At 41.1% G+C, this 11,206-nt stretch overlaps 1 protein-coding gene across 1 annotated transcript in view; it reads right to left on the bottom strand.

The window, feature by feature from the left end:
• Positions 1 to 509: 509 nt before the first annotated feature.
• Positions 510 to 11,206, bottom strand: part of fer1l4 (fer-1 like family member 4) — a 30,974-nt gene continuing 20,277 nt past the window's right edge. The window contains exons 29-48 of the mRNA XM_039611848.1: positions 10,791 to 10,964; positions 10,394 to 10,504; positions 10,127 to 10,288; positions 9,818 to 9,989; positions 9,556 to 9,668; positions 9,335 to 9,451; positions 9,004 to 9,043; positions 8,440 to 8,540; positions 6,331 to 6,465; positions 6,139 to 6,258; positions 5,873 to 6,000; positions 5,332 to 5,502; positions 4,587 to 4,741; positions 4,083 to 4,264; positions 3,795 to 3,979; positions 3,526 to 3,643; positions 2,484 to 2,607; positions 1,907 to 2,211; positions 1,566 to 1,666; positions 510 to 975 (exon numbers count right to left, since the gene is read on the bottom strand). Of these exons, the coding sequence (XP_039467782.1) occupies positions 795 to 975; positions 1,566 to 1,666; positions 1,907 to 2,211; positions 2,484 to 2,607; positions 3,526 to 3,643; positions 3,795 to 3,979; positions 4,083 to 4,264; positions 4,587 to 4,741; positions 5,332 to 5,502; positions 5,873 to 6,000; positions 6,139 to 6,258; positions 6,331 to 6,465; positions 8,440 to 8,540; positions 9,004 to 9,043; positions 9,335 to 9,451; positions 9,556 to 9,668; positions 9,818 to 9,989; positions 10,127 to 10,288; positions 10,394 to 10,504; positions 10,791 to 10,964 (2,895 nt within the window). The 3' untranslated portion in view covers positions 510 to 794. The remainder of the gene's footprint in view (positions 976 to 1,565; positions 1,667 to 1,906; positions 2,212 to 2,483; positions 2,608 to 3,525; positions 3,644 to 3,794; positions 3,980 to 4,082; positions 4,265 to 4,586; positions 4,742 to 5,331; positions 5,503 to 5,872; positions 6,001 to 6,138; positions 6,259 to 6,330; positions 6,466 to 8,439; positions 8,541 to 9,003; positions 9,044 to 9,334; positions 9,452 to 9,555; positions 9,669 to 9,817; positions 9,990 to 10,126; positions 10,289 to 10,393; positions 10,505 to 10,790; positions 10,965 to 11,206) is intronic.

Below are 11,206 nucleotides of genomic sequence, written 5' to 3'. Positions count from 1 at the left end.
GTTTATTGTCTCATTGAATGCATGTTCATTTTGTAAAGGAGGGTTCCTATCAGTGTCCAGCATGACAATAATGCAGGGTTTCTTTAAGGGCAGTACCACCATATGAAGGACAGGTTGCTTAGTCAGGTCCATCTGCAAGTACTTTGAAAATGGGAGTAACTTTCACTATATTTAGATTTAAGGACCCAGTGTCCAGGATTTAAGTGGATCTATTTGGAAAAGTAACTTATAGTATTCATCATTTTATTTTAATTAGTATATAATAAAAAAGTAAATATATAAAAAGTAATGGAAAATAAGAACTTTTGCAGCTTTATTAGCTTCAAATATGCCCCACAGCAAGAATGGGTGCTATTTCATGGAGTAGGATCATTGCATCTGTCGGCAGTCTGTGACTTCACTGCTAAATGCCAGAAGGTTATGTACTTATTTGACTTACCTTCAAATAAAAACACCAATATAAACCTAACTATGAATAATACACAATATTAAACGTATTACAACGAATATAAAAGTGTTTTATTTTAACATACATACTTATTTGTTACATCAGGTTGCCGCAATTTTTACAGTTCATAAAATACATGTAAATAAAATCAGTGTGGTTTCAAACTGAGGAAAGAGATTTAATTTCCTCTGAGGATGGACTCATCCAAACGTAAAACATTTCTTTGATTATGTAGTGCAGTCAGGATAAATACATTAAATCACCTGTTATACAGATTAGGTCCATAAAAGTGAGGAATAAAAAGGACGCTGGGCCAGGTCAGGTCAGCATCCAGCCATCCATTTCTTTACCCGTTGATGATGAGAGAGCTGATTTGCTGCGGCATTGTGTAGACGATGAGGACGATGAAGAGCGTGAGGATGGTGATGATAACCAGAGCAATGATATACTTCTTGTATTTCTTCCAGATGAGGAAGACGAAGGTCTTCATCGGGTTGACGAACCAGGCGAAGCTGGTGGTGGGACGACTGGAGAGACAACAGAAGACAGTTTATATGTGTTCACACCTGGGCTGTGGAAGGCTACAGACTGGGTCACACCAAATTCAAAACATCAGTGTTTTACCACAAAATAAACCTTCTCTGCTAGTGACCAGAAACAACAGGATTACAAAATTAGTACATCAAAGAAACAGATCAGGCTGAGCAGTTTGCAGACAGTTAGAGAGACAAGACTGAGATGGTTTGGACATGTGCAAAGGAGGGAGAGTGGATATACTTGATAAAGCATGCTCAATAAGGAGCAGCCAAGCAGGAGGAAAAGAGGAAGACTACAGAGAAGGCTCTTGGAGTAGTACAAGAGGACATGCAGAGGATTAGCTGGAAAGAGGAAGATGCTGGAGATAGAGGGGATGGAGGGAAATGAGCCGCTGTAGCAACCACTAAAGAGATCAGTCCAAAAAAGAGAAAATGTTTTTAGTTACATTAATCAGAGAAATTTATAGATGAAACAAAAGAAGTTAAAGACAGTTATAAGAGAGTATTCAAGTGTATAAATATATTAACTTGAAAAAAAAAAGAAACGAGTCGTAGTGTGTATGTGGTAGTGCATGCAGTACTTTGGTTTGTCCAGAGGCTCTGGCTCCTTGCGTGCCCGGCCCACAGGGTTGGCCTCCGCCTGCTCCAGTGTCACCAGCTGAAGCTCCGCCTCCACTTTTCCCTTCATAGAGACAAGTTTGTGTTAAATAAATATCATATTTTCTCCATTCGTCATTACAAACTCAAACACCAGAAGACCAAAAGTGAAAAACAGCTTTTGTTGCTGCAGAATTAAAAACCCTGTTTAAATTTCTCCTCTTGTGCCATCAGACACAGATGTTCTCTAATTTAACTAAATATGTAGTTACTGCTTCTTGAACTTCCTTCTATACTAACAAGTGATTCACATGGATTTTTGTACCATTAACAGGAAAGTGTTGCCCATGCTGTCAGTGTACTGGATGTCCTCCTCTCTCATCTTGCTCCTTTTGTCTTTGTTCTTCTTTTTCTTTTTGCGTCCCTTCTTTTTGGCTTCCTCCTTCTCCTTCTCCTCCCTCTCAAAGTCCTCGGCGGTCTTTGGACGAGTCAGGGGCCACCAGCCCTTCATCTTCTTGGCACGAAAGATCGAGAATCGAGGGCTGGCCCAATCCTTCGCCATCGAAATCGTACACTTACCGGATGACTTTGCCGGTCGCACCATGTCGCTGAGGCGCAACTCTATTGCACCTAACAGATGAAGCATAAAAGAGGGATGACTGGGTGGAAGAGTCTGGGGTAATGACTCTTTAATCTTGTGAAGCATTCTGAACAGTGGAGGGAAAATAACAGCTCAGCCCTGAGTTGAATAAAGCTGAAGTAACTATTACAGAAACATAAAAACATTCATTTGTTAATTGCCAAGATTGTTACTTTAGGGCAGCTGTGGTATAATCCATACATTGGGTGGTGGTCTAATAATTGTTCCTAATTGACAGTGTTGATAAGCCTGTGTGCCTCACCCAGGAAGTCATTGGCAGCGATGCGATCGTAGTCCCAGACCTGCAGAGTCAGAACAGCCGGCTGACGAAACTCTGACTCCTCCAGAGAGAAGATGGACTCCTTCTTCTTGTACACCACCTCTTTCTACAGAAGGAGAAGATGCATTTTTAACAAACATGATACGTCTCCAGTCGTTTTCTAGTACCCTACATAACTATGTGAAATAACTAACAGATAGAAACACATATTTCATGTATTGTGACACTGTTGGTTGTTTGTTTGTTTAATTGCTGTTTTAACTGTAGAGAAACTCAGTAGTATTTCTGGTCAGAAGCTCAAATGTTTGCAGGTGTTGCAAACATCAGTTCTGTAAATACCCAACGTGCTGTGTTCAGGCTGAGACACTACCCCCTGAAATTTACATGGTAGACAGCTAAGTACATAAGGTGCATAGTATACTACTGAGTACTGAGGCTCACTATGAGACATGCTAGCGTCTGCTAGAGCCACAAGAAGATCAACATCTCCCTCTAGTCGTTTTTCTCTTCTTTGATCTCTTATTTTGCCCTCACTCCAACTCATCGTAGCAGATGGCAGCCTTCACTTGATCCCCTGGGATTTCTTCCTGTTACAAGGGAATTTGTCCTCCCCACTCTTGCCAGGTCCTTCCTCATACATTTGGATACTTGGATCACTGAGGTTTGGAAATGTCATCTTGTACGAGCTTTACCGTACAAAATAAATATCCTGGCTATTTTTGTGATTTCGGGGTTTATAAATAACTGAAGTCGTACTTTAATATTTTTTTAAAAACTAAAATGCGTTTTCTGGGCTGCACCAAAGGAAAGAACATAAGAGTCACGATGATTCATCTTCTTATGTTTACTGATTCTGAAAAGGCAGTTTTCTGCCTTTCTACTTTCTGTAAAGATTCAAGAATAAAGCACTTTTATTTTTAACATTTTTATAGACTTATTAGTTATCTGGTTGTAGCCCTGGAGACATAAGAGCAAAGGTTAATTGACATCAAAAGGTCCAGACATCACCAAAATATGTGTGTACCTCAGTAGGAAGGTAGTCAAAGCGGAAAACAAATCTCCAGTTAAAGTTTCCTTCTCCAGTCAGAGAGTTGAAGTGAACATCAGTCTCCTGCTTGTCTCCTTCCAGTCCTTTTATCCAGCTGCACAGGGAATACAACAGAACAATGATCCCTAAAGGCTAAGCAGGAACACAGAGGTAAGCCCATCAAGATGTAGGCGTGTGTGTGTGTGTGTGTGTGTGTGTGTGTGTGTGTGTGTGTGTGTGTGTGTGTGTGTGTGTGTGTGTCTAACCCTTTCACATAGATGTCAGAGGACGGGTCGCCTGTGAACGGGTTCACGTCATCCAGAAACACATCATCGGTGTTCCAGATGATCACACGCAGCTCGTATTGTTCGGGTAGGCGGGGCTTTATGTCAATGGGGGGCGGAGCTGGGATGTCAGTGGGAAACATGTCCACCCACATATGAAGATAGCCCTGCAACACACACACACACACACACACACACACACACGCAGAGTTGAATATATTTATTTGCACCTGTAGTCGTGTGTTGTCCCTAATGCTGTGGTATGGTTACCTGTGGCAGTCCAGGATTGTCCTGGTTCATCAGAGACCGGATTTCCACGTGCTCGGGTACCAGAGGAACAACTCCAGCAATGAATTCGTTCATTTCACCCCAGCGGTGCAGCAAACTCAGGGCTGCATGCTCCTGTATCTCTGCCTCCTCCTCTGGAGACCGCTGGTTCTTCTTCAGCAGCTCTAATAACAATAACAGCAGCAGCAGCAGTGCTGTTAGAGCTGTTATTACCATCACTGTTATTAGTATTATGAGAGCTGGAGGCTGCTGTATGAGACGAGCAGCAGAAATAAAGTATGAAAAATGATTATGGTGCAGTTTCAGAGCTGCTAGATGGACCAATATGATGTTGTACTGTATGTGATATTGTGATTCATTTACAGATGTACAATTATGCACTGTTTACTTGGGCTTTAGATTAAGCACTGCTTCACTTAGTACTAAAGTCTATTTAGATCTAGCTGAATCGCAACCTACCTGTCTCTCTTTTTCTTTCTGTCTTACCTTCAGGTATCGCGTCTGGTGGTACTTTGAAGATCTTGTTGAGGACTTTGACTTCAGATGGCCTGTACTCAGGAGACGGGATGCCGTACTTCCTGCAGAGCTCATTTAAGATAGTTGACGGCTTCTTTGCATCACGCCACATATTGTAACCATCACTGGAGTGAGAAACAGGCAGAGAGACATTTATGAAGACTCAAAGACAAAGCATATACACTCACCAGCCACTTCATCAAGTAGACATTGCTAGTACCAGTTTTGACCCTACTGTCAGAATTATATTAACACTTTAAACCCTGAGCAAATAAAACATTGCAATAAAAAAGACATATTTTTTGATTCATTAAACCCTTTGAAAAAAACTATAATTAGTGAGATTGTTGCAAAGCACCGATCACATGTGTTCCAGGGTGAATACTTTATAGCAAAGATTCAACAAGGTACTGGAATTGTTCCTAAGGGATTTTGGCCCATATTGATATGACAGCACCACAGAGTTACTGCAGATTTGTCAGCTCCTCATCCATGATGTGAATCGTCTGTTTCATCTTATGCCAAAGGTGCTCATTTGGACTGTGGAGCCCATTTGAGTACTGAAGTTACTGTTGTGTTTAAATGACAATGAGTAAGATACAATAAGATATATTTTATATACAGTAAGAAGCAAAATAATTTTTTATGTATCTAAGTTGTAGAATTAAATTTTAAGTGTCATTGTCCAGAGACTTGAATGACTTGCGGTACTAACGTGTCGTAGTAAACAGCCAGACCGCAGGAGGCTCTGTGGCCGCTGTAGAACCGGTTCTCCAAGTCAATCCGTGTCTCTCCGATACGGTCATCGGCCCCCACAAGATCGTGGTCCATGACTGTGATAACCAGCTCCGTCTCCAGGGGGAAAGACACTGTGAGTTCAAATACCCTGAGATACAGAGTCAGTCAGACAGACAGACAGTGAGACATGTAGGCAGGTAAACAAGGAATCAAATACAGCTAGACCGACACGCATCAAACAACTAGAGTTAAACAAAAAGAACTCGAAATTGTGCAATTTTATTCTTTGTTAACTCAAATTTTCCAACACAACTGGTCTGAGGAGACTTTGGTGCAAATGATTATGGGATGTCAGTTTCAGGCTTTTTTAAGATTCAAGAACTTCAGACAAGTTTAATTAGACAATATTACATATTACAGTAAAAAGAATAACCAATACTAACACTAACAGTAATAAAACAAGCAGTTCCACAAAAAAAGCAAAAAAAATATAAACCCTTATTAACTATAGTACTGACTCTCCAAATATTGGATTGAGCTGTTTGGGGATGTATCGATCTTTGGTGTCCATATTCTGCTCTCCCACCTGGATCACCAGGTAAGGGTCTGCTTTACCATTTGGGTCTGTGGGAGCCAGGCTGGTGGCCTGCAGGCAACAAACAGACAGCAGGAAATAAACATCAATTGGGTCCAAACAGATATCAACCCAGTGCAATGCAGCTGCAGGCAAGAATGTGAATTTGGTCATCTAATGCACAAAGCTGTTCGTATAAGCAAGAAGGACCTTGACAATGTAGACTCGCACTAAGACTTTAACTGGTAAGTTTTTGGGGATTCCTTTGATGATCTGACAGCTGGTGTCTTCAGTGTCTTCTGGTTCAATCGGATAAACCAGGAAGGAGCCCTGGGGAGAGAGAGAAGTACATAATAAACACTATTTACCAGAATAATACACAGACAGCTCTGTATACATTACCTTGTATTTTCCCATCAGCCTCGCCTCTTCATCCTCCTCATCATCCTCACCGCTTGCTCGGCCTTTATACACAGGGAAAACCCGCAGCCAGTCCTGAAATTGGCTGAACTCTGACTCCAGATCGCCTCCATACAGCTGAACACACACAAACACACAACACACAGAGAAAAATGTCTGAAAATCTACCCCAGCTCCAAATCTGCTCTGCTGTCACTCATCGGCATCAAGGCTGCGGAAAAAACTTGACCCAGAAAATAGTCACACCCAAAACAACTGAAGCTACTATGCTCCTGAGAAAAATAGCCATCCGCATCCTGTTTTGGTAGGGACAGCAGAAGTGGCCAAATTTAAAAAGCTGGAGTTACCAAGTTATCAGATAATTCTAGTAAGCTGCACCCATAAAATCTGCAGGTGCAACCGACGGGTATCTTCCAACTAGTGCTAGATTAAGAAAAGCAAAATTTATCTCACCAAAACTTGAAGTCAGTCTGCTTGGATGGACTGTACCACACAACAAGTCACATTACTTGTCAGGTCATTAAAACTTATCTGTAAGGCATTCGCCACCAACACAAACCTGATCCAGACATCAAGTTTAGTGGTCGGTGGAGTAGAGGTGAAGCCTTGCAGAATGATGCCAGCTACAGCTGCGCATGAATCCCTCAAAGGGACCTTATCTGTAATAATGCATTGCTTTAAGCATTGATTTAAATGCAGTCCTTTTGTATTTGCATTTGTTTGGAAGGGCCAGATTAGATCAAGATACTGGACTTTTTTGTTTTTTGTTTGACTGTACTTTGCTACCCTGTATTTATACATGTGTAATGACAATAAAGTTGAATCCTAATCCTGTTAAACTGGCCTGTAAACATGTAATTTTCTTATGTTAACCGTATTTTAACAATGAAGTCTATGTGGATTGACTCACAACTTTTTTTACTTTGCACTGATTTACTATTTCTACCCAAAAGGCTGGCAACTCGAGAACACTAAAAGCTTTGCAAATGTTCCTGTTTTTATTATTCTAGAACGGCGGTCCCCAACCCCCGGGTCCGAGTCGTTTGGTACCGGGCCGCGAGAGTTGGGGCTCAGGTGTGAAATTTATGGTTTTCAGGGTTTTTATCGTTAATTCAGTTTCCCATGTTGTAGTTGTGTGTCTTATTTTGAAAGAAATATTTACGTGTTACCATAGCGACCAGAGAGCATTAAGGGGCAGAGAGGAGGATGTTACTCTCACTGTTGTTGGCGCATTTCAGGAGGATGCTGCTAGTAAAGTTACACAATTACACAGTGAATTCACGTTTATTATTATATTTACAAAATACCACAGTTTTTGTCTTGGTCGTATCATTTTATTTTGCTCTATTTATCGGCGACAACTTAATGGCCAGTCTGTGAAAATATTGTCTGGCATTAAATTCATGGCCCAAAAAAGGTTGGAGACCGCTGTTCTGGGGGCCTACAGTGTAATTTGTCATTAAAGTCACTGTGTGAATTCTGAAGGCTTAAATGCACAGATGTGTTTTTCTAAAGCCAATAAAGCCAAATTATAATATGTGGACTTGAGTTTATGATGTTTATGACAAGTTTTTGATTTTATGAAAAGGTATGTACAAAGTGAAGGGCTTTGAATACTTTTTGAACATTTATGTCTTTAAAAGGAAACTAAAGGTTTACAACTTGGTATCGGAGAAGTCTTGAGCCTGGTAGGGTGACAGTGTATGGCTTCTGTTGCCTTTTGGATTATTATAGGGTCTCTACCTTACAATATAAAATGCAGAATGGTGGTCTGTCTCTATGTGTTAGCCCTGCGACAGACTGGTGACCTGTCCAGGGTGTACCCTGCCTCTCACCCTGAGACAGCTGGAGGAGAATGGATGGATGGATGGATTGATAGATGGACGGATGGATCAATCCAAGTGAAAGGAGATCTCCAAATTCACAACTTTATGGTTAACATATCAGTGTGAGACCAAAATAGTTTGTAATTGTTTTTCTGACAGAATCTTAAAGCACAGCTACGATGACTCCTTGTATTAATGAGGCCATAAGATTAGGATTATGGATTAGCTGCTTCAGGTCGGGGATTGATTCGTCGTGAAGTCACACCTTTAGTGTTGCGATCTTTTTGCGTTTGGGAGGCTCGGCATCCACAAGATCAGCTTCCTCCTCTTCCTCTTCAATGTTCGCCATGGTTAGATTTACTCCCTCTGTGCAAAGAAGAACATTTTATTAAACACACACACAACAAACATGCGCACACACACTTTGCGATTTTTCTGTTTTATATCTATCAACATTTTCTTTTTGACATTTGGACTGTTGTGTTTTTTCTGGATTGGGACGTCTAATGCTGCAGCATAAAATCATATTTTAGAAGATTTTACATCAGCATGTGTTTGGCTCTTGAACATACGATCCTTGTACTTGTGTAAAAGTTGAACTACTTTCAAATGTAAAGAAACGTTTGTGGTCTTCCCACTCAATTCAACATAGCTATGATTTTATGACATGAGCACCTTGTGGAAATATATATAAGTGAAAATATCTGGATGATGATGTGTTGGCTGTATGTGTTGTTGATATTTAATAATATAAAAAAACAGATTGTTTCATATTTTTAGTGTGTGGAAAATGTAAAATATTAAACTAAATTTAGTAGTTTAACTGTACCAGTTTCTGCTTGTTCCTCGATCTCCAGAATCTCAGCAGCCTGCGGGATCAGATCAATAGGACTGAGTGAAAAATGTCCTAATTACTAATTAATTATTTCCTATAAGCTTAAGCGCATATATTTACACATATTCAGTGTAAAGAAATGATTTAAACATATGGTCTCTTGTTGAAACTTTTAATTAAGCATCATTTTATTGATTCTTAAGTTCCCTGAAGCTATTATTGAAGCCTCACGTGTATCCACGGGTCTGTTTGAAACGAACATCTACATTTAACCTTTTTGTCCATGAGGAAAATTAACAGGTACATCGGTAAATCAGTGTCTCACCTGCTTCTCAAGCTCCTCCAGTGAGGCGTAGTATTTCGACCACCAGTCTAACTCCTCCTTCTCAGGCACCTCCTCCTCTAGCTCCTCCTCCTTATTTCTAATTTTTTTCAGGGGTGCCTAAAGACATTAAACATATTTTTAAAATGTGAATATGTGTGAACCTTTTTTGTTCCTAGTTTTTAACACCCAGTGCAAAGTGAGTGGGAGATTAACACACATACATTAACCAGCTTTAAGGGGTTGATGGGAATCTTGGACCGTTTGACTGACAGGTTGCTGAGTCCCATACTCCTCACTGACATCAGAGGGTCCATCTTCATTGAACCCTTCCTCACTAAGAAAGACACACAAAAACTTTTGGAGGTTGTGGAGAAAAAAGTCTATTGAAACCTTGTGGAAACAAAACGATCATACGAGTTACTCACTTGCATTCTCAGCAAACAGCTCCAGAGAGCAACATTAGACTAATTTTACAGGTCTTACCTTTTGGCTTGGGCTCCTCTTCCTCCTCTGGCTCCCCAGCAACCTCACGCGGGCCGTAGTCCATGAGGTTCTGAACCACATGGGACCCGACCAGAGCAACATGGCCAAACGCTCGATGCTCTACCACAAACACTGTGAGAGGAGGATGCAGGTACGACTCCTCTGGCAGCTCCTGATCAGACCACAGGGAGGAAGAGGAAACAGGACAAGAAATGAAATTTACATTTTTGCACGTGTTCTGAATTCGTACAATTCTGCTTTTCTTTATACCAGAATTGTTCTCTTTAGCATCCTTAACTAGTAACTCACCACATCCATGTAGTGGACTACCTCTTTGAAGTTTGGGTTAGTCTTGTAGCTTTGAATCTCCTCAGACTCAAGTTGTCGTCCTGCACACTCGATCTTCACCTGAGGGTGCTCCACCTCAAAGAGGTGCACTCGCTTCAGGTCCCGCAGACCCCAAAACAGCACCTGAATGCACACAAACAAAGACACAGATCTCGCCCTATAAGCCAAAAGTCCACATTATACATCTGCGTCACATCAACAAACTGTGTGTGTCCATGTGTGCCTGACCTCAATCCTGAAAGTCTTCAGCACAGGTCGCACTCCTTCAGGGATCAGGTGAAAATTGTGCTCTTCATCGTAGTTCAGTTCCTGCGGGTCAACGTGGCTGGGAAGAGTGGGCTGCAGGGGGAAATTATTTTAGTATTCACTATGTTTCATCAGTTCAGACATACCACCTGTGTCACTATATGTAAAAGGATGTTTCTGATTTAAAAGAAAACTAAACTTTTATTAGTTGTTGGGACCATGTTTTCTTTTTTCCTCTTTAATTTTATTAACCAAATTCATGGAGATTTGTTATCAGATCTTCTATCAGATTAGAAACAAAAAAGACTGTTACTCCAGATTCCTCACTTTAAATATGAACTTTACTTTTTTAAGATTGTGACTGACTGACAGTCGTTACCTCTCCAAACCCAGAGTAATCCAACTCAATGAGTTCAAAGGCAGCCAGCAGCTCTCCAGCAGAGACCCTCCCCATGTTAACATCAAAGAAACGGAGGCGGGGCTTTTCATACAGCTGCTCCACGGTTTTAAACTCGGGCTCGGCAAAAGCTCGACCCAGAGGCTTTGGACCACCCTGCACACACACACACACACACACACACACACACACACACACACACACACACACACATTAATTACTATGACATCACTTAATAATAAACCGATGATGTGGCAAATACTAAAACATTTCATTAAAAAAAGCCTGCTCCCATAAGAGGTCGACATAGCAGACCATCTTCCTCCATCTCACCCTATCCGTGGCGTCTTCCTCTCTCTACCAGCCCGTTCTCACTACCATCTTGTAAACCTTTCCTT

This window comes from Oreochromis aureus, linkage group 5 (genome assembly GCF_013358895.1).
Source record: "Oreochromis aureus strain Israel breed Guangdong linkage group 5, ZZ_aureus, whole genome shotgun sequence".
NCBI lineage: Eukaryota > Metazoa > Chordata > Actinopteri > Cichliformes > Cichlidae > Oreochromis > Oreochromis aureus.
The sequence above is the reverse complement of the archived record's forward strand: the minus strand, read 5'-3'. Positions and strand labels throughout refer to the sequence as shown.